This window comes from Schistocerca gregaria, chromosome 6 (assembly GCF_023897955.1).
Source record: "Schistocerca gregaria isolate iqSchGreg1 chromosome 6, iqSchGreg1.2, whole genome shotgun sequence".
Classification (NCBI taxonomy): domain Eukaryota; kingdom Metazoa; phylum Arthropoda; class Insecta; order Orthoptera; family Acrididae; genus Schistocerca; species Schistocerca gregaria.
The window spans coordinates 140,233,075-140,257,206 of record NC_064925.1 but is presented as its reverse complement, the minus strand read 5'-3'; the positions used below and the strand labels follow the sequence as shown (position 1 = coordinate 140,257,206).

At 41.3% G+C, this 24,132-nt stretch overlaps 1 protein-coding gene across 2 annotated transcripts in view; it reads left to right on the top strand.

Moving 5' to 3' along the window:
* Window positions 1-24,132, top strand: part of LOC126278182 (little elongation complex subunit 2-like) — a 213,881-nt gene that overhangs the window by 93,213 nt on the left and 96,536 nt on the right. For both annotated transcript variants that reach the window (XM_049978091.1, XM_049978092.1), the window contains one exon: window positions 11,519-11,633. In XM_049978091.1, the coding sequence (XP_049834048.1) occupies window positions 11,519-11,633 (115 nt within the window). The remainder of the gene's footprint in view (window positions 1-11,518; window positions 11,634-24,132) is intronic.

The window sequence follows — 24,132 nt, the reverse complement described above, 5'->3', positions numbered from 1 at the left end:
GTTCACAACACACACAGTTTGAGATTATTCATCTAGTGGTATTTGAAGTGCGATCTGAAGGTTTTGGGAGCAAAGCAAGTGGACTTGCCCATTGACTAGTTTGTATGGACACAATAGCTCCAATATCTTGCAATACCTTAAGTTCCACATTGTCCCTTAATGCAATGGGAACACTTCTTGCCCAGCAAAATTTCGGTTGAGCTTTGTCTTTCACAGTAATATGTGCAACAAAAATGTTAGCCTTGCCTAAACCTTCAAAACAGAGTTCAGGGAATTCCTTCAGCAAGCTGTCATTGGCATTGAACGCAGCCACTGACAACACATTGTCCTGAATTTGAAAGCCAAACGAATCAAACAAATCAAGGCCAAATACGTTCTCAAAATCGTGTGATTGTAGCACTGTGGAAGTCAAAGTTTGCATATGAAAGCAGTACATGGCAAGGAAAGTACGTTTTCTGATAATGGGAATGTCTTGTCTATTATATGCCATCAGGTACGTTCTAGATGTAGCCAGGTGTGGGGCTCTTAACAGTTATATGTGTTACGATTCCGCAGTGTAACAGGGGCACCTGTGTCCAACTGAAATTTCATACATTTTCCAATAAGATGCAAATGAACAAAAAGTTTGTTGGACTGGTGTAGCACTGAAGAAACTGTTAGCTTGCTAGTTTTGATAATGCTTAAAGCAGGCTTTGAATACACTGCATTGATTACATGGGCCTTGTGACTAGAGTGTTGTGAGTGAGTAGAAGTCTTATGTTAGTTCTGTTGCAAACGTACGGATTGTATGTGACCTTTCTTGCCACAAGTGTAACACTGTGCTTGTCTGGACAGGCAGTCTTTGTGTTTGTGCTGTGAGTAGCACTGAGGCATAACTTAATTCTATGCACTGATGTAGCTGCCTGTTTAGAGAACTGCTTACATGGCTTGGCACGTGTGCAATGTTGCTGCCTACTCGGCCAATCGTGAGCAAGGGACGACTCCACCTAACAAATTAGTGGCTGCTCAAATTTATCAGCTGCTTCGGCACCTAAATCATAGTGATCTAGAATTTGCACTACATGATGAAATGATGGATCTGACTGTTGCAAAATCTGTTCTCTAAGTTTGATATCAGGTACTTTGTACACAATTGCATCATAGAGCATAACATCTGAATATAAAGTACCACAAGCACATTTGAATGTATACCCTGCAGATGTGTTACCCAGTCGTGTTAGGTTTGTTCTGAACTTTTCTTGCAGCAAAAGAAATGGTACCTAACTGCTACCACATTCACTTGTTGGTCATAATAGTTAGTTAGAACACCTAAAACCTGATCATAGGAAAGTTCACTGAAGTGGCATTGGGGAACAATTTCTGAGTGAGGTGAAAGACTGCACTTCTTACTGTTGTTGAAAAGTAATGTAGTTTCACAGTACCTGATACTTTGTGAGCAGTGATGTGGGCTTTGTGCTGTTGCAACCATTCGAGCCATTCTTCTTCTTTTCCGTTAAACTCGTAGAAAGGTGGTATGGCACTTAGAGCTACAGTTGTTACATGTTGGTTGGTTGGGCACGATGTGTTGGTCACTTGGTTGGCCAGTAACCGCTGTACCGTGTTTAGAAGGGTTGCAATCTGCTGCGTCTGAAACTGAAATATCCGTATTAGGTGCGTTGCATCTATCACTTGCAGCTGAGGTGAAGAGCGGGGGGGATAGGCAAATGCAATAAAGAGATAATGCAAGCAAGAAAAATAAGTACACAAGCAAAAAAACATTGCTGCAACGCCCACCTGAAAACACTGAATAGAAAAAAAACACTATCAGAGACACTGTTAAAACATGCATACACGCCCCACAAAGAAAAGACAAGGTAGAATTAAGGTGCCAGAAAAAACACAAACGCCGACAACGAAGGAAAACAGAGAGAGTCAATGGCAGCTGGTTGCTCTGGGTTCGAAACATTAACAGGGTGTCACTATGTTAGTGCCCTATATCGTCGGCACCAGGTTATTCGGACATCTTTGTTGCCATGTTGTGTCCTAAGAATCCTGCATACTCAGTTTGCTAGACAGTCAAATGAATCATTTTAATGAGTTTTATTACAACTAGACAATTACAAATACTTACCTTTGATATATGTGCCACAAACAAAGGGTGACATACAAAATAATCAGTCTTCTTCAGAATAGACAAACACAAGCCTGTGCTACATAGAGATTACTAATGATAGAGGCTACAATGTGTGGGCTAACGAAGTGGCTAACGTTGAAGCTGCTATCCAAGTGGGCTGCCACCAGTCGGGTGTGGCGCTTATGCCCTCTTCACCTAAGGGCAGCTGCTGGCACTTTGTCATCCTGGAGGGAGATTGGTCAGCATGCGATAGGCTGACCGATTCTCACAGCCATCTCGTCTGTCGTTCCCGACTGGCGTGTTGGCGCTGACTTTACCCCGTAACATGAAGCGAATTAAACTTGCTTCTGATGGCATCCACACGAACCCACCCGTCCCTTCTGAAGCTAAGACATATTATAAGGAGGAGAAATATGAGCCCAAAATGTTCCCTATGTGGCTATGCCAAGAGAGGAACATAGGGTTGAGAGACAAGGTGTGAAATAGTCCCCCTAATACTTCGTTTGTTCTAGGGCAAATGGGGATTCATTTTTGACCACAAAGTCTTTGTCCTTCATTGAACATCACGAAGACAGGTCTGCAGAAGTGACAGCATCTTCAAATATGAAAAGTGCCTCTGTTCTGTTTAAAATGATATCCCTCATGTAGCCACAAGTGCTGTTCACTTTTGCATTGTACAAGTACATTGTGTCCAGTGGTGACCAAAGAATAATTGGGTGGATACTGGAGCCTTCATCTTTGCTTTTGAAGGAGGGTTGTTGCCTGAGAAGGTCAAGGTGATGGTGTGTCTCGACGGTGTCAGGCCATATGTCCCTTTTCCCATGCACCAGCCCCATTTGTAGGATTTGTGGACGTCCATTGCACACAAATGCCCCCTTATGCCCCTTCCACTGTCTGTCATCTGTGGGAAGCACCATTGCCCCTTTTCACCAAACGGCACCATTTTCCAACAACAAAAGAAAATTTAATAATGCAAGACTCTTGACTGACTCAATATTAAGACGCCGAGAAGAAATGTGATCATCCACATCCTACACGTATGACGATGACGTACGCTGTGGCAACAACGATGTCCTTCTCTGTAGGGACTGTACCATTGTCCTCTGTGCCTTTTACATCAAGCCATTGGGCCCACTTGACTACACCTGCTCCCCAGGTGACTGGGTGCCCTCCTCCTAGTGCTTCTGTCACACCCCATTTGGGAGTGTCAACTCCCTACCAGCTGGGCATGTCAGTCCCCGACCCTAACTGTAAAAGCAACTCCATCCTCCAGTGTCCCTTACCAAAAAGGGAGCCCTCGGGACACTTCCCTCCCAGGACTGTACTGACCTGCAATTTGATACCATTCAGTGGTTGAAGGAGCCAGAAGTTGCGGATCATAGGCCTTTGTGTTCCTGATCTGTCCCAGAATCTGGGGCGCACAAACCCTTGCAGAGGTCGGTCATTGAAGTAGAAGAAAGACAAGAAGTAGTCCTCCAAAGAGGATATTCATGTAACCTCCATGTAGCTGAACTCTACATGTTCTTCCTCTGTATGTGAGGTGGGGTTTGCAGTGGCCCATGTGCCTTGGATCCCTCCCACTCACTCCCCCCTCCCCCCCTCTCTCTCTCTATCTATCTATCTATCTATCTGTCTACCTGAACAAATCTGTTGATGTCGTATCCTTGCAACTGGTGGCAGCATGCAGCCATGGAGCAAGACCTGTGTTCTTAGACCCTCCACACCCCCACAGGAAACTGACAGAATGATCCTCCAGTAGAACTGTAATTTTTTTTCCGCTACCTAGCTGAGCTACGAAGCGTCTTGGACGTTTCTCCTGCTTTTTGCATCCCCTCCAGGAAACTTGTTTCTCGGAAATTTGGACCATGGCTAACAGGGATATTTTAAGAATTCCATTGACCATGAAAGAATGTTGGGCGCATGTTCTCGACTCTGTCTACAGTGGATACATTCCACTTAATATGACTTTGAAAGCTGTGGCTGGTCTTGTGAAGTCATCTGTGGAATTTACCATCTGTAATGTGTATCTCCTTCCTAATGATGTAGAATCGCAGAACATTTTTTTTGCTGCACTGTTACCTCAGGTGTTCCCCCTGCCTCTTCATAGTGGGTGACTTCAATGCTCACCACTTCAGCATGGCACAAAGATCTTATTCGGCCATTGATCTTTCACTTGCAGCCCAGTTCTTCCTCCCTCCATTGCTGCAGAGTCCATGATGACGTGTGTGAAAGTGATCATATGCTAATTGACCCTCTCACAACATCAATCTCCTAGTCATCCATCTAGAGGGGCTACCTACAAAACTGATTGGGATGCTTACACCAATGGTGTCACCTTTCGCACCCCACCACATAGAGGTATCAATGCAACTGTCCAGAGCTGACTTAGTCAACCCCTTCTCCTTGGGGTCCCTCCGTCAGAAGACAGTACCTTGATGGGCCCCTAGAATTATTGCCGTGTCCATTATAGATTGCAGATAGCCTCTGAAATGTGCACAGGTGACATCAGTTGGTGGAGCTGCTCAATTGCCTTTAAACCATACCCATGTCGGCCACCTCATAAAATGACAGGAACGAGAATACTGTGAACAGTATGCTGCTATCATTGGACTGAGTACACCTCATTCACAGGTTTTGGGCAAAGATTCGATGTCCTATTGACACCAGTCCCCTGCAGGTGTACCTGGCATATCTGCAAATAGTCTACACTAACCACTGACATTGTCATCGAAAATTTTGCTTTGCATTATGTTTGAGCCTCTACATCTGAGAATTATCAGCCTGAAGTTTGTGTCCACTAACAGTTGAGAGAGACACTTAACTTACCATTTACTACATGTCACATGGTGACATGCAATGCTCCATTCAGTGAGTGGGGATTAGTTGGTGCCCTTGCCCTTTGCCCTGACTCTGCTCCAGGGCCATTTTCAACCATATCTGGAGCAAGGGTGACTTCCCGTCACAGTGGCTAGATAGCATAGTCATCCCAGTATTGAAACCAGCTTAACACCACCTTGAGATGAACAGCTATCATGCAAATAGTCTCTCTGATGTTCTCTGCAAATTGCTCAAACATATGGTGAGTCATCAGCTCTGTTGGTACCCCGAGTCTTGGGGTATTTTGGCTCCGTCCGAGGACATTTTTTGCCAAAGCTGTTCTACAGTTGACAATTTGGTCTGCTAGGTGGTCAACTTTTGCCCAGTGTCAATGTCTTATTGCTGCCTTCTTTGACTTATAAAAGGCTTATGATGTCACCGTATCCTTACTCCCATACACAACTGGGGCCACCGGGGCCAACTACCAATTTTTAACCAGAACTTCTTGTTACACTGTAATTTCTGGGTTCAGGTTGGTGCTTCTCTCACAGTACAACCCTCCACCACCACCACCACCACCACCACCACCACAAAAGAGAACAGAGTCTCCCAGGGCTCTGCATTGAGTTTGCCCCTTTTTCTGGTGGCTATCAATGTTCTAGCTGCAGCTGATGGGTCTGCAGTGTCACCTTTCCAGTATGCTGTCAACTTTTGTATGTACTATTGCCCCTAAACTGTGGCTGTTGCTGAACTCTGACTGCAGGATGCTGTTCGAAAGGCACAGTCCTGGATTTTCACTCATTGCTTCCAGTTTTCTGCTGCCAAGATATGCAACATGCACTTGTCACCATGTACTGTTCATCCTCAATCAGAACTCTATGCCGATGATGAAGTACTCAATGTGGTGGAGTCTTACCACTTTTTGGGATTGGTCTTTGATGCCCAGCTGACATGGCCTCTCCATCTCTGACAACTTAAACAGAAATTCTGGTCACAGCTTAGTACTGTTAGCTGTCCCAGTAACACTAGGGGCACAGACCGCTCTATACTTTTGCAGCTCTACAAAGCTCTGATCCTGTCCTGTCTTGAGGAGCCTGGCGTATGGCTTGGCATCACCTTCACTCTTGTCTTCAGATCTGACTTGACCTATCTCTTGGATCGAAAGACTCTGTAGACTCCATGGCCTTTTACTGTCTGTTGCTGGGCAACCTTGACACATTTCCAGGCACAGATGTAGTGTACACTGACAGCTGTGCAGTTGACAGATACACTAGTTATGCATACACACATACATGGTGCAGTGGACTATGTTTCCTGCCGAACTGATGTAGTGTATTCAGTGCAGAATTGGTGGCCGTTGCTTGACCCCAAAGCCACCTTCATTCTTACACGAGCTATATGTTCTTAGTTGGCAGTTACTCCCTGTTACTACCACCAAGCTGGATGGTAGACCGTCTTTGGACCCTTGTCCAGGTAGGGGTTCCAGGAAACAGACTTGTTGGCCAAGTTGACTACCTGAGGGCCAACTTTGGAGGTGGAGGTACCGGAGGCAGACCGTCTGTCAATGATATGCCATCAATTTATTGTTGGAGGCTTTGTTTCTCTGAATAAACTGCGAACTGTAAAGGAGACCACGACCATGCGGAAGTAAAGGAGACCACGACCATGCGGCACTCTTCAGAGTTAATTAGCACTGAAGTTAGCCAATCTGACTGTTGTGCATGCATATTAAAATGGCAGGTCAGATACAATTGGTGTCAGTTGTTAGATGAGAGTGCAGAAGATTGCTCAACCTTTGGCTACAGTTCGATCCTTACTACAATTCCATGTGCAATTTTTGTCCCTCTCTGTCTGGTTTTAGGGAACCAAATGAAGAACAAATTTGCTGACACCATCTCTGGCAGGCCACTTGAACTTGCTGTGCAACAGCTTGATTGGCTAACTCCAGTGTTAATTAACTTGGAAATGGTGGAATGTATCATATTTTTTCTCAAGTTATTTCTCAGCACAACCTATCCTGTAACATCCTTACAAGATTTTCAAACTGTTTCTGACCACCCAGTATAATACGATCTGTAGGTGTGCTGTGTTAGAATGATGCTGGGTCTTTCCACTCCATGAAGTTAACAATCATTTACTGATAGTTTGAGGAAGCCGATAATTGATAGGTTTCACTGAGAACAGTTATTGTTAAGCAAATCAGACAGAAATTTGGATTGGCAGGACTGGCAACATTGAAAGCTGAGAGATGTATCAGTGCAGAGAATTATTTTCTACATTGGACTGAGGTTTTGAGTAATAACATGTGACTGTTTCAAAGGAGAGGAGCCTGTAGAACGGGATTTTGGCCAGTCCTGATCCTCCAGCTGCTGATATATGGGTATCAAGTTTACAGCCCAGACTGACTTCATTATTGAAAATAATTAATGTTAACAAATGGGAACATGTTTTTAAATATGGTCTGAGGATTAGTTTCTGTTTAGAATTAAAATCAAAACCACAAATGTATAATTTACAAAGAAAGTAGGGTAGATTCGTTTGTAAATGTGTGTCAACTTTATTCACCACCTGGACCATAATCTAACCACAACTTCATAGCTGCTGTGTAGAGATTTTTTGCAATAGTTTTAATTGTATTTCAAGCAACGGGCCCAAAGACTCAATTTATTGATATTTAATGCTGTAATAAAAAATTTTCATGGAGCACTGAACTTATCTTTAGTTATCAAGCCTGTCATTGACCACTACTAGAAAACTGTTTACCTATGTACTATCTTCTGCGAAAAGAATCCAAGAGACATTAGGATTGGAGGGAGGTCGCGTTATGTTTTGGGGGGTACTAGTGTTATGTAGCTTTCCCAAAAAGTATTTCACACCATGTGCTTCCATCCACATTGCTTAAGCATGTCTTGACTGAGTACCTAGGTGGTGCAGAAACTATTTTAAACTCCATAAAGTGACTGCCAGATGAGGGGTTACCACATCAACTGTAAAATTGTATCAATATCTACGGTAGGTACATTTGGGTTTTTTGTGAGTCATTGTGTAATGAAATTGTCATGGTATCTAAATCAGAACTATGTAAAAGTTAGTGGACTATGGTAATAAAAAAGTTTAGGAAACTGCACTGTTATTATGTCTTTATTCAGAATAAACCTACCACGTTTAATAAACTGCATAATGTATATTTGTGGGCTTTACAAGTTTTTGGGGAAGTGTTTATATTTAGTATCACTTTGACTCCACCTTTTCTTTTTTTGAGGGGAAATGCAGCACGAGATGTAATGGAGAGAGATGCGATGTTTGAAGGAGGAACTGATGGCTCCTTGATACGAAATGTGTCAGAAGAGGGAATAAATAGTGGAACAGATTTTGTGGTGTATTCATTAAATGCAAGGAAGCAGGAATTTTCAATATTAATGTCCTCTTTGCAAGTAGCAGTGTTCCATTAAGACTAAGTACATACAGAACAGGTCTCAACTTAGATTTCATCAAACATCAGAGTGCTTCACTAGTCATGAACCTAACAAATAACTGTCTCATCCAGCTAATTACAGTGGGACCTAGAGTTGGATATTTAATGTAGACCCCACCACCACCACCACCACCACCTCGTGCTTATTGTCCTCAATCTGTGGCAGTTTACCATTCCCTGATGGAATGTTCCTCTTTTAACCACTTACATACCAATTTATATTTGCCTTCTTAGTTATCGGCTGTTGACCACATTTTACTTCTAATCTGTCATAGCGGTATGACGAAGGACATGTAATCTTTAGTTTGGGACCTCCATTTTTCTATGTGGACCTTTCTCTGAGTACCTGCTGTTAGCTGTCTTTCCTTCTGTTGATTGGGCTTAACATGTAGGCACTTTTAACTCTTTTTTTGTCTTTGTGTTCTATGGTTCTGACTTAACCCTAATTGTTTCTGTGCCCATAAATAAAACAATGTTGTGTGCCACCAGCTCTCAGCAGACAGGGCCAGACCATCAACACAAGGCATGTCCACATTTGTTTTAGTGCACCGATGTTGAGTCAACACTGTAAACGAAACTGTACTTTCAGTTACATCCCTGTGGACAAGATGTTGGTTACCCCATGCTGTGGTCACATTGTGTGGTCCATCGCTGTGTATTATCATCTTCTGTTCACTGCTTCAATAAACTCATATTTGTCATAGCAATGTGCCCTGTACAAGCCACAGTCTCACAATATGACTGTCCTGTTTCCTGGAGGCCAATCATTTTTCTCCATTCAAACTTTTTCACATGCTGATATTGCTCTCTTTGCTTTCAAAAAGGCATACTGACACTTGGCTGCATGTTTCTATTGCATTTGATGCCACTGCACTGGCTGTGTGTGGAGTAGTATTGAGTTTGCCTGTTACATGAAAGGGGATACTCACTGGTATGTGTGTGCTTTTTCTTTGAAATTGTAATCACTTATAATGGTTCACTAGTTCAACACTTCCTCCAGTTTTGGATTGATTTAGACCATTCCCTCTGGGTGTTGCAATTTTTACAAACAGTACAGTACTCTTCTTGTAGCCAGTTCACATTGTATTTGGTGCCATTTTCGTTTCAGAACTGTTAAACGTTCTTAATATGTGTTAAGAAATAGGAAACTTTCCAGTGAAATTTTTAAAAGCGTAACAATAATTATACCAAAACCAACAAAGGCAATATTGTATGGATGCTGTCTTATCCTATGGCAGCATCCAAGATAATTCTAAATACCGGCAAAATTCAGCAAAAGGAATGATCGACCAGTGTTTTGTGCAGACCACCTTGAGTTCAGAACTAGTACAAAAACAACAGAAGCAGTTAGGTATTCTGCTGAAAATCAGACTAGAAAGAAACAGATGGATCTCTTACACATTCATTGGTATGGAAATGGTGTTCAGTAATGGGAGATAGGAGTTGCTTTCTACCACTGTGAAGAAAATGGGCTATATTTAACAGAAAAAGAGTGACAAAAATATAAAACAATATTTAAGTGTGGTTGAAAAGGTAGCTAAAATGAGAAAAAGTAAGGCAGGATGTAGCAACTCACTGGTTACGAACACCTACTGCCAGCAGACATAAGTCAGGCCACTAAGTGAAGTGCAGTGCATGCTCACATTTGAACAGAGTGCCTTCAGGTACCTTCTATCAGAGGCAGCACATTCATCAATGGCCTTCACCCGGTCCACCACACGCTTGCAGCACTACAGCAGTGACACCTAATGGGAATAGTTTCTTTATAAGGACAATAAAATCAAATATCACCAATCAAATTAAGTTGGAAAAGATAAAATGATAATTAAATCGACACCCTAGCTGCAAACAGATGTTGATATATGTCATTGGGGACATGTTGAAAATGTGTGCCCCGACCGAGACTTAAACCCGGGATCTCCTGATTACATGGCAAACACTCTACTGCAGATTAATTTATAAAGTCCCATACGAGTTGGGGCATTGTGTGTGTGTGTGTGTGTGTGTGTGTGTGTGTGTGTGTGTGTGTGTGTGTGTGTGTGTTCGCACAAGTAGGTCAATGGCTGGGTAGCCATATTTTAACTATATATGCAGGTAGTATCTGTTCCCAAAAGAACAGGAACTATTGATGACCGTGCAACTTCTCTGGAATGAAATGATAATTAAATTGACTCCTTAGCTACACACTGGCCCTCTCTATACATCTATCTGAACACAGCTGTAATGCAGTAACTCTGCTACTACTAATAGTCATTTTATTTAACCTGGTTAGCCTCCCAGCTGTCAGTTATTAATGTATTTGATACATATACATTGCTTGCATTGTGTTCTTGTTGATGTTGCTTCATGGCCCTCACTAATGGCATTGTATTCTTCTTGATGTCATTCCTTGACCCAACAAATTTGTATTTCTTTTACGCTCATGTGTGTCCTTGCATTCCTAGTTAGAAAACAAGGTGGTTGTGTACTTTTGTAAATCTTTAACATATGTGCTGGAGAAGTCATACAAACTATGAAATAAAAAATGGATGGATTAAAATATAGTAGAAAGATGCTGTGTACTGTATTTGCTGATGACATAGCAAATAAAAGGCATTGGAGGCAATCAACAAAATTTTGTAAATGCTCTCCAAGGCATTAAAATGTCTGATGCAAGTGAAGAAAGTGAATGTAAATAAGAAGAAAAGTGAAGTAAGGGTAATTATGAAGAACTTTAAAGGACTGGCACGGTAATAACCATGGCACTCTGAGTGATAAGTGAAGCTTGTTTCCTCTGATCTCTACATCCCTGTCAATATTCATCCAAGAAAAGCAGGTCACACTTTATGATGAAGATAATGTGTGTTTAATGTACAACACACAAGTCAGTTGTTTACTTACAACTTAATGTCCAATTTGTTTTACTGCTTATTCATTGTTGTTGTGATCAAGCTCTTTGACCGTTTTCTGTGATACCTTAAATAAATGTAATTGTGCATTCCATATCTACACTGTATTATTTATAGTGTGCATCACTCAAGATACTACTTAACTGTGTTAACTTTTTATGTGTTTGCACTTAAAAACTGTACAAATATCTCACTGGTGTAGTTCATTACTTTGTTATTTTGCAGGGAATTGCTGCCAGATATATACCACCTAATTACGGAATGGAGCTAAAAGTGAACACAGACAATGACGAAATGGCAGCCGTATTTCCTCCAGAGAGCTTTGCAACAAAGACACCAGGTTAGGTGAAATGACTATTAGCAGTAGCAGAGTTACTGCATTACAGCTGTGTTCGAGTAGGTGTAGGGAGAGGGCCAGTGCGTAGCTACCTTTTTTTACATAATTTGATTAATATTATTTGATTTTATTGATAACCATAACTCAGAAGTTGATACAGTGAATTAGATGAGCTGGTTGCAGACTTGATGTATAAATTGGTTGTAAATTCCTTAATATGATTTAATATATGTTCTCATTCAAGGGGAGTGTAAAAAATGAGATGACCTATGTTGGTAAGAAACAGAGAATTTTCCAGTAATCTTCCACAGGGTTATTTTTCACAGCTTCGGATTTAGTAAAGTTTTTAGTATCATCCCCTTTTGTCTGTTCAGTTGAACTTCATTCATTTGCAGGGACGTAAGGGATTGGTCCTGTGGAACATCAAACCGCCGTAGTAGTGGAAGCCTTAAAGCTGTTTTCACTCAGTGTGGATTTTAATGGGATGATCTACCAATGAAAATGTAACAAACTTAGGATCTGAGTCCATTTTCTTAATGGTGTTGAGGGACTAGTGCTGGTCATAGACTGGTTTTTCTGGAGGTGTAGCTTTCATGCTATTTCCATATTTGCAGCACTTTCTTTCCTAAATTTTGGCTTGAAAAATCTTGGTGTGGTCTGTAATTGAGATTTGTCCCCTCAGATCACAAATCATCAATTTCAAAGTGACATGCACAAGTATCTTGTGGGTTGAAATTAATACCATAACAAGTTACTTCAGTTACTTCTCTAAAGTACAATGGAGAGTAGTGTGGAATTCAGAATAGAAATTTTGCTTGGCCCTATTATGTATCCCACACCATTTTCTATGATCTTAACGTCATCCTCACTGAGGGTTGGCTGCGCACTTCTGCTCACATTAAATGTGCTAACAAACAACAGTACTTAAATTTTGACAGTTGCCGTCCTTTCCATGTCAAACATTCTTTCCCATACAGCTTTGGCATTCAATGCAAATACATTTGTGCAGTTGCAGATTCTTTACAGCAATACACCACCACTCACGTCAGTATTTGCTTGACGTATTTACCCCACCAGCCTAGTTAAGAAGCAGATTTCCTGGGCTGTCACCTCCAGTCTGGGTTCTGCTGATCCTTCCAAAACACACCTTAGAAGTACACCTCTTGTTACTCAGTATTATCCTGGTTTTGGATGTATTGATTAGCTATTTCGACAAGACTGTGAATTCCTAAAATCATGCCTTGAGATGACGTTTATTATGCCTGACATTTTGCTCAACACATTTAGGGTAGCTTTTCTTCACCTCTCCAGTCTCTGCAATATCCTGGTGAGACTGTATGCTGCTTCTGCTCTGATGTCCCTACCCTGTGGCTCCTTCCCCAGTGACCACCCCTGCCATAAGACTTGACCAGTGCACTCCCAACCACCAGCTGTACCAATCCTGTAACTGGAAAAACATACATTTGTGAAATGACACGTCATGTACCAAATGTTGCGTAAACATTGTTTGGTCTTTTACATTGGTATGTCTACCACCAAGTTATTAGTCATGATGTGAATTGATATAGAGAAAGAATACACACTGGAAACACACACTATCTTGTTGTAGAGCATGCTTTACAACATGACAGTCATAACTTCAGTGCCTGTTTTATCACGTGTGTCATCTGCATGATTGTGGGTTTAATAGCTTCATAAGTTTCATTACTAAGGAATTGCTTCTCAGAGGTAGTGCTTTCCTTTTTAATGGAGTCTAGATATGGCAGCAATTTATTTTGTAGCCATTTCAACCTTTTGATGTCAGTAGAAAGGTACTGCATTGTGTCATCATTGTGAGTATGTGAACGATATGAGGTACTGCTGACATCGTGAAGTGTGTACCATTTTAACTCATGCTCTATATCTTTTATTGTAGTTTCTGAAGAAGTAAGATCCAAACCTTTGTTGTCAATGTGACTATTTAAGAAGCTTTAGTGCCACAATTACTTCTGGTGAAAATGTCTGCTTCACTTGCTCAACATTTTTTTTACATTTACTTCACACCTGGTTATTTGGAGACTGCTTTTCAATTTGTTGCCTGGCTAATGCTGTTATTGGAATTTTATTGAGAGGATAATTTGGAAATCTGCTGGGAATACTACCTGTTCTCAAAATCTTTCTCCTGTAACCAGATTTATAGTCTGCCTTTGGTAAAATGTTGACTGCAAACTACTGATGAACTTGACAATGAATTTGGCATGAAGTTGTCTCGAGAAATGACTTGTAACCCCACATTTTGTAGGTTATTATCAATCGGAAATTTGTGGTAACTTATGCCACTAGTTTTTCCTTTTTTGTTCTTACAGAGCAGCACACAACAATAAGGCATCTGGAGGGAATAATGAATGTATTTCAGGTTCCATAGAAATGAAGTATTTACTTACTTTTATTGCAGATTTCCAACACTGTCTTCAACTTGCATAACGGTAGTACAAATGCAAATACTACAGCAATATTTTCAGCATTATATGCTTTCTGTATTGCTTGCCTTTATTAAAAGGAGACTACAGTTAATCTCCAAACATGATAAAATCATTAAATCATATATTACATATTCACTATTCACAGTCTACACAAGCACATGAGATTCTGACACTAACAGTTCCACAGTCCAGGAGTGCCTGGGCATAGCCGGCTAACATACTGGCATGCAGGCTATGGATGGGGAACAGTCAGTGCATGGAGCCAGGCGCAAGAGAAGTTCCACACTCCATAGACATGCTGAGTCCCATTTGATCTCGCAAAGCATTGAGGCTGTTAGTGTGTGCTATGCTGTAATGAACAGTGTACTAAGTTCTGTTACTGAAGAACTCTTTGGGACACTCGTATGTCTGGAAATCTACTCCATATGCTCACACCTTCATTAACGGACTGCAGTGGGTGGGCATTGTGTTGAAGATTTTCCGGAAATTCAGAAATATGGGATCTACTTGTTGCCCTTTGCTCATGGTTCGCCAGATATCGTGTGAGAAGTGGACAATTTTAAATTCGCACAAGCGATGCTTTCTAAATCTGTGTTGATTTGTGAACAAAAGCATTTCTACATCAAGGAAATTTATTATATTCAAATTGAGAATATGTTGAACAATTCTGCAGTAAATGCTGTTAAGAATATGGATTTGTGATTCCTTTCTACATACAGGAGCCACTTGTGCTTTTTTCCTGTCCTTGGATCTGTGTCTGTGGATGTGCAGATGGATATGTGTGTGTGTGTATGTGCGAGTGTACACCTGTCCTTTTTTTTCCCCTAAGGGAAGTCTTTCCGCTCCCGGGATTGGAATGACTCCTTACCCTCTCCCTTAAAACCCACATCCTTTCATTTTTCCCTCTCCTTCCCTCTTTCCTGACGAAGCAACTGCCAGTTGCGAAAGCTCGTAATTCTGTGTGTGTGTTTGTGTGTTTTGTTCATGTGCCTGTCTGCCGGCGCTTTCCCGCTTGGTAAGTCTTGGAATCTTTGTTTTTAATATACTGCCGTAAGAAAATGACAAGTTTTTGTCTCTCACTCATGGCTTACAATTCATTACTACATCAGAATATTTTTATGATTTAAAGATGGCAATGGCCAAAACTGGTAATTGTGAAATGTACTATTTTTGTGATGAAGGTGGACCTTTACAAATAAAGAAACCCATGATAGATGATGTAGTTCTATTACTTAAAAGTGCCTTACTTAATTTATTTTCTTGTAGCTGTATTTTTTTCTGGGTACACGGACCTAACAGATTGAGTTCTGTAAATTTTTATAATGGCCAGTAAATGCTATTACTGTAAAATTGTTCATTCCTTTAATTTACAGCAAATGGCAATGAGTTAGTAGTCTTCTATGCAACAGAGCTACAATCTCAGCAACCATTATGTGTACAGAGTAGCACAAGCAGCGACAAAAGTAACTAGAACTGCAGAAAAATGATACCACCACAACTACCAGCAACAATAACAATTGCTGCAGCAGTTAACACCACCAGCAGTAAATGCAGCAGCAACAGATGCAACTCATGGAACAACAATTGTGTCACTCTGAGATGACCCATGCTACCTGGATACCCCATACTAGTCCCATTTGCTGCACTCAATAATGACTGCTAGGAATGGAATGCCTGCACCATCATCTCACAGTGGGACACATTACTGCCATTGCTTGTTGCTGGGACCAGCTTTTCAAATGGTGTAGACCAGAAGTGTTTCAGATGATAAAGAATATAGCTCCTCAGAGGGCCTTCTGTCTTCACTCTGGATGAGCACATGGATAAACTAGCCCAATGCAATGATCGCTGAGTGTATGGAGTATCAGAATGACTGTATGGAGTATCAGAATGACTGTGTTATCTTTGGTGTGTTAAACAACTAGAACAGATGTACTTACGCCAGGCCACCAAATGCAAGAAATTATAAATCCACTTGCACAGCAGAGGATTGTTGGTTGGTTGATTTGGGGGGAGGGGACCAAACAGCTAGGTCATTGGTCCCATCAGATTAGGAAAGGAGGGGGAAAGAAGTCAGCCTTGCCCTTTCCAAAGAACCATCCTGGCATTTGACTGAAACAGTTTAGGGAAATCACAGAAATCCTAACCTGGACATGAATCATTGTCCTCCCGAATGGGAGTCCAGTGTGCTAACCACTGCACCACCTCGCTCAGTCAACAGAAGGTTGTGTTGAATCTTGTGCAGACAACCTCGTGCAAGATGAGTATTTCAGGGTATGGCCAATCAAGTCTGGATTTATGCCCTGAAGGAACCAGATCCTATCTTGTGAGAAGTCCTAGCCATTCCAACAACCATTTTTCAGTGTCCCATCACAGACCAACCTGTCTCACCAGCATCAAAGGGAGCTTCTCCACTGCCCAAAGTGCTTCCTGTGCCATAGTGACAGTGAATGCCCCGCCCACAAAACACATTGCATAGTTTGAATTCAGACTAGACAACAGGAACTTTTTCATTTGGATACTGGCACTATAGCATTGTTGTTGTCCATACCGTGTACTACACATCTGCTCGGGGGAAGCACCAATTCCAATTTTAGATGTGTAGTGTGGTTTGGCCACACACAAATCAATTACCTGGCAAAATTTCTGTATTTCTGTGTGATATTGGCAGCATCTGCAACAATTTCCTCTCCCTATTTCAATGAGTTTTAGGATGTGCAAAAGGGTATTGAGCACACATTATTATTCTTTATGGCAATGCCATTTCACAGTTCACACTTTCTTGTCCTGTGCCTTATGCCATAAACTAACCTGTGTAGAAAGGACTCAACACTGCTGTGACCCAGGATGTTCTGCACTGAAATCCATCAAGTCTCTTTTAATTCCCCATTGTAGTGGTCCATAAATCAGATGCAATACCTGTGGTGACTTCAAGACCACAGTTAATACTTGAACTGTAATAGATACCCACTTCCAGAGCCCAAAGAACTATTTTCTTACATTGTAGGTGGCCATTGCTAATCAAAAATCAGTCTCTCTGAAGCATACTTCCAGTGTCCCCTTCATGCAAATTCTCAAATATTTGTGGTTACCAATACCCCATTTGGATTATACCAATCTTTAGACTGTCATATGATATAACAAATGCACCAGCAATATTTCAAAGGTTCCTGGAACTCAGATAACTTGGACAACATCATATTAACTGGAATGGATAAAGAAAACAGTTATGCCATGCCCAACAAGTTGTCACACTACTAGAACAAAAACACGTGTGTGGCAACCTGCAAAAGTGCTAATTTTTTGTCAGAAATAGGATACTTCGTACACGTTATGGGAAAAAGACGGAGTGAGGCCTGTAGAATTGCATATACAAACCATACAGAAATTGCCTGAACCAAGCAATCTTTCAGAACTTAAGGTACTTGGTAAAATAAATCAGTGTAGATACATCACCCCAAAAGCTGCCTTGATAGGTGCACGATTGGGGGGGGGGGGAACACTCTGAAAAGCCGCCATCCATTTTGAGTAGACTTGTGAATTGAAGCAAGCTTTCTCTGCTCCCAGGTATTGTATAACACAAGCTCCATGCCTTATCTGCTTTTCTCAAGTGCCCTTTTGTTCTAGCAATAGATGTCTCCTACTGTGAGGTTGGAGCAGTATTGCCACATTACATAACCAATGTCTCTGAATGTCCACTTGTGTGTGTGTCTGAAACCCTGTAAGCAAGCTAACAAAATTGTTCACCAATTGAAAAGAAGCCCATCTGTGACATTCAAAAATTCCATGAGTATCTGTTCAGGAGAGTATTTGAGTTGTTTGTTGATCTCAAGCCACTGCTGGCAGTATTTGCACCTGGCTGCTGCATCCCAGGATGTCCAGCCCAGCCCTTATGTTTAAAGACCCTGTTTCTCATTAAGTACTAATATGATTGCATATAGGCATCTTAGAAGATGCAACAAGTCCACTAAAGAGACAGCTTACACTACACTCGTTCGTCCTCTGTTAGAATATTGCTGCGCAGTGTGGGATCCTTACCAGGTGGGATTGACGGAGGACATCGAAAGGGTGCAAAAAAGGGCAGCTCGTTTTGTATTATCACGTTATAGGGGAGAGAGTGTGGCAGATATGATACACGAGTTGGGATGGCAGTCATTACAGCATAGACGTTTTTCGTCGCGGCGAGACCTTTTTATGAAATTTCAGTCACCAACTTTCTCTTCCGAATGCGAAAATATTTTGTTGAGCCCAACCTACATAGGTAGGAATGATCATCAAAATAAAATAAGAGAAATCAGAGCTCGAACAGAAAGGTTTAGGTGTTCGTTTTTCCCGCTCGCTGTTCGGGAGTGGAATAGTAGAGAGATAGTATGATTGTGGTTTGATGAACCCTCTGTCAAGCACTTAAATGTGAATTGCAGAGTAGTCATGTAGATGTAGATGTAGGCATACAGCTTGAGACACTTTGAGTGAGTGCAGAGCAGATGTATGATGTTTTCCCAAAGATTTGTTGGCAAATAGATAATCAACTACTAGCAGCTCTAACAGATCTTTCACTGAGAGCTGCACCAATAGCAGATACAACAGATAGGTACCGTTGTTTATGTGTTTATGTTGTATTCGGTATTATACATGCAGTAAATGTCATCAGGGTGTTTTCCAATTTAGCAAGTGGCTAAAGGACTGTTCTCATTCAGACACTAATTGAAAGTGCAGTAGTAGTAGTAGTAGTAGTAGTAGTAGTAGAGGGGTTTTGGGCGCACGACAGCAAGGTCTTCAGCGCCCGTTCAGTAACATAGTGAGACGGGTGTCAAGAAAAATCCCAGAACAGGAATATAAAATGGAACATAAAACTTGGATAACAATTGTTGAAAAACATGCTCACCCACACCAAAGCGTGGGATGAAGCAGGGCATCAGCAGTAAAACATGGACAACACAGGAAGAAAATGATAGAGGGAGCTAAAACAATGTAGCATATGGAAGTGGCTGGCTGACCGCAAGGCCTCTTATTGATGGCCGGAGAAGGTGACTGGATGATTACTTCAGAAGCCTCAGTGTGAATTGCTAGCATTCCTCCACCATTGTGGCTTATCCAGAGCCAAACAACATTCATGCTGGTATGTATACCGGTATAATATAAATCAAGGCGTCACCAAGATGCTCACATACTGCCAAGTTTGTCCCAGAAGCCACCACTCGGGCATTAGCCCATATACCGAGTGCTGCAGAACTGACTAAGCAGTATTAAGGAGCAATAAAAAGTAAACCTGGATGTATAAAGAAAAAATGTTTTTGTTTTCTGAATTAGTACAACATACCATTTTACATTCATTTAGTTTTGAAAATAATGTCCTCAAGGTGGCGGCTGTTAGCATCAATACATTGTCGTAGAAGATCCATGAAGTTTGGAGCAGCTTTCGCACACACATTGCGGGGTATGACATTAACTTTGTCAATAATTCGCTCTTTTAACTCCGGTAGGGTGTGAGGGCGGCTTTTGAAAACCTTTTCCCTCAGATATCCCCAAAGAAAGTAGTCACAAATGCTCAAATCTGGTGACCGCGCAGGCCACCTGACATCACTCCTCAAAGAGATGAGGTGTCCCAGAAACATTTCTTTCAAAACATCAAGTGAAATTCGGCTGTGTGAGCAGTAGCTCCAACCTGTTGGAACCACAAATCCCCCAGTCCATGTTCTTCAACAATCTCATCCATTCTGGGTTGCAGAAAATTTTACAATATTGAAACATAACATGTAGAATTCACTGTCACAGTCACTCCTTCCTACTCAAAAACGTAAGGGCCTACCACGCCAAATTGTGCTGTGGCACACCACACTGTCACTTTAGGAGAATGTTGCAGGATTTCATGAACAATTCGGGGGTTATTTTCAGCCCAGTAGCGAAAGTTTTGCTTATTCATGCACCCACTAAAGATGAAAATGTGCCTCATCACTAATGAAGAAAGCTGCATTCAGAGGGATCTGAGCAAGCATTTGCTCACACAGATTTTGACAGTTGGTATAGTCTGCTGGGTGTTATTCTTGAGAAATCATTATTCTGAAAGGATGGAACTTCAAATCACATTGCAAATCTTTCTCAAACTGCGGTCTGAAATCCCCAATGCAACAGCATGTCGTCGAGCAGAACATTGCAGTGATTGTTGAATTGCTGTTCTCACCCACCACGCATTTTCTGGCGTTCTGATGGATCTGCATCGGCCATGTGTACCTATTCTTAATGTGCTACCAGTTACCTGCAACTGCCGAACCCAGGACCGAATTGTGTTTGAATCAGGAACAGCATTGTTACGTGGAATGTTGAACTGTCTCCAAAAAGCTCATTATGTAGCTATCACAGATCTGTTGTTTTCATAAAATGTGTGAATGGCAAAATCACAATTTGCACTTGTCCAGACCATATTGGCGACTGAAATGGGGTCAGTAACTGAACAAAGGCAGACCACGTGCAACTGCCCACCTTCACCACAGCCCAAGCGGTAATCGATAGAAACTGCTTAATCGGTCCTGCTGCACCCTGTATTTGCAACAGACTTCTCTAAAGTCATTAGCTTAGACAATGGCCCCAGTTGTGATCCCAAACATTTTCAAACTCCTCTGCCCTCAATGGTATATGACATCATCTTACGATTCCCATCCATCTTTCTTCCAGTGGTCCAGTAGAATATGTGTTGTGGACATTCAAGACACACACATGGCTCAGAATGTACAGGAGAAGAATTAGGGGACACTGTCGACCATGAGAATGCAGGCTTTCTCGGCGAATCTCCATGATAAGATCTTATCACTATTGCCCATATTTTTAAGTATATACTGTACTACACTCATCAACAAAGAAGCTCACCTGAATTGTTTCATAGTAGATGACCAAGGACAGCACCTGTAGCCAATTGCCAACCATTACCAAAAGTCAAGTATTTATTCAGAGAACAGTTCTTGTTTATGGATAGAGGTGTCAAACTTGTTGGCTCCTGGGCACCAACAACAAGCTCTAGGTTACAGCGATGGATTAGTGACACGTGAACCACATGTGCTTCAGAGGGTTTCCTTGTGTGATATTCATCATCACTGCCAGCAACAGTGCAACGATGACCACCACAAGCAGAACAGTGCCCAGAAGACAGTGCATCAGCCCTAGCACGTTGGAATTTTTTATGTGTCCGAATGTGTAAAAGGCAGAAGCAACCACACCAGATTAGTCGCCATCCCCAGCAGAAGATGCGTAAATACTACCACTGGGGAAACCAGCAGCTGCATGAATACCAGTATATCCAGACACTGTGCCACGTCAACCACATGCAAGAGGATGAGGCATGCATTCCAGCTGTACTCAGTGTCTTTGGGAAACAGGGAATTTATGTATCTGCAATTGATAGGCAGAGACTATGGACATTGTATGTTAATTCACTCTGCAGAGCAGGCGAAAGCCAGCTCTCTTTGACAGCCACCTGAAGCAGATCACCACTAACTACACCAAATCTGTAGTCTCACTGTCACTACCATGCCACTCGACACACACACACACACACACACACACACACACACACACACACACACGGGTCACTGAACAGCAAACACTACCACAGGAATGTAGTATTCATTATGCTTTTCAGAATATCTGTCCTTGGTCCCATGCAAGTTTTCAAGCATAAAAAATCATATAGTATGAGGTCGTAGCAACATCCTAGAAAGGGACAGCAGGAGGTCCTATGGGGTGGAGACCTGAGCAGGAGGTGGTCGTCCAACCCAATCTCACTACCATATGTTGACGCCCTCAGGTATTATCCATTCATGACCTTTCTGGACACCAAGACTCTGAGAGGTCAACCATATTTCTCTCAATGGTCAGCCACATTGGATTCCAAGGAAGTGAACTCTCAAATCAGTTAGCCATGAGGGCTATCAATATGGATGCTGTGTATATAGATATACTGGGTTACTTACAAATTATGTATGCCAATAATTGCTAGTGTCATGAAGTATGGAGTGGTGTGCTGTAGCAGTCAGAACAACACCATGAATGTCTTCATGCAGAACATCTCATCAAGATTCTACAGTTCTTTGGTGACTCCACATTCATATCATTAGAATGACTCTGAAATATGTTCATAAAAAAGTACCTATGCCTTACTGTCATTGTGGTGCTCTTTTAACCAGTGGTGCTCATATTAGAAGAGTGCCCACTGTTACCGCAGTAAGGATAACTCTGAAGTTAACTAACTCATTACCTTACTGTCAGAAATAAGGTCTTGTCACTCTCCGGGCTAGAGTGCCTGGTCATCATCTGCTGCGTCTCACAAGGGGACCACAGGCCAATGAGATTTTTGTATGTGAAGTATGAAACTCAAATATCGGCCTACCAAAACGATTCTCAACAATTCACAAGAAAACTAACTAAGAAGTTTTCTAGGTGCATTTAATACCTTAAACTCAGACGATTTTTCAACAGGCAGTGTGGCTCAGTAGTAGAGTGCTTATCTGTCACTTTGATGGCCTGGGTTTGATTCCGGGCCAGTGCAGATTTTAAACAAAAGTGTGTATCACATGAGGATTTTCGTGAAGTGTAAAGTATGTGAATAAAAAGAAAAAAATAATAATTTGCAAGTTTTTAAGTTTAACCAGTCTTTTCTAAAGGATTGGTAACTAAGAATTCATGTTTACAATGAAAACTATATTTTTGTGTGTGAAATGTAATTTGAAATAAGACAGCTCCCATTTGGATAAAAATGGGAATTATATATTTGTTAATTAGCATATATTTGATGACTTCTGTATTTAAATGATGTAGGTATTCGAATGGAATGGGGGAGGGGAGTGAGAGGCTGACTGAAATGAGGCACAATCCAGCAATTACCAATTTCAAGCTCTAGTGGAATTCTGGAAACTTTTTTAATCACTCAAGTAGGCCTATGATATGAATAATCTTAGTTTGCCCCAGTTTCTGAATGGAGCTTCGGCTGTGATAAAAAGAAAACTTACCAGAATTTCAGACTACTTCTAGTTGTTTTGAAATTTTTTCCAAAACTAAATGTTTAATTGAAAAATCCAAGTTAACCAAAAATGTAGAGCATTAAATTTTGCATTGTTTGAGTGACAAAACTTTCCTAATTAATTAAATTTTTCCTATAGGAAAGTCATTTGAGAAAACGGTTATCTTACACACTTTTCTTTGCTACATCGCTTGCAACATTTGAGAATCGGCAGATTTCACATAAAACTTTATAGGAAGAAAGTTGTAGAGCATTGAATCATGTTCCCAAAAAGTTAGAGAAACTGACAAAAAATCTAACAGCTAAGTAAATATCGCTATTATTCAGTTATATGTGACTTATGGGTAACGACCAACTTCAGTTGCCTGCTTTCCAGTATTCACTTTCTTATTTCAACTACTTGTGCATAATTGCTAACCTACACATTATCGAGATGATAATTTTGAAAACTGGAATTAGTAGAATAGTGGCATAGCCTGAAAAAGCAAAAAATTTGTTTACAAGGTTATTAATGAAAAAATATGTTAGGTTTATTATTGTTTTATTACACATTTGTAGAATGAGGGTCCAAATAATATTTACTCTAATTGTTCCATTCTTCCATATTCGTATCCTTGGTGTGATCTATTCTTGCTTTTCCCAAAAGTTGTTCTCTGTGTTATGGTCGTCAGTCTCCATAATAGTCAGTTGGAACATTGGTGCAAGATTGTTGCCTTTGCATAGTTGGCAAACAGTGGTACACTTCATGCCATTTTTCATGCAGACACCACCGCCATGGCATCCTGTACCACATGTGCGGTAAATGATTTCTCACTTGTGCAGTTGCTGCTTCTTTATCATTAGGAACTGGCAAGAGACAGAAGTTGGAAGCCTTGTAGCCCCATTGCCGTGGATCTAGTGGATTGCTTTTCCAAGCTTGCACTGGCAAATATGTCAGGGAATGCTGTCTAGTAGCTGCTTTCGTGGGAGGCAAAGAGGCGAGGTTGAATGATGTCTTTGACACACATTTTTCTAAGATTCGAATGCAAAG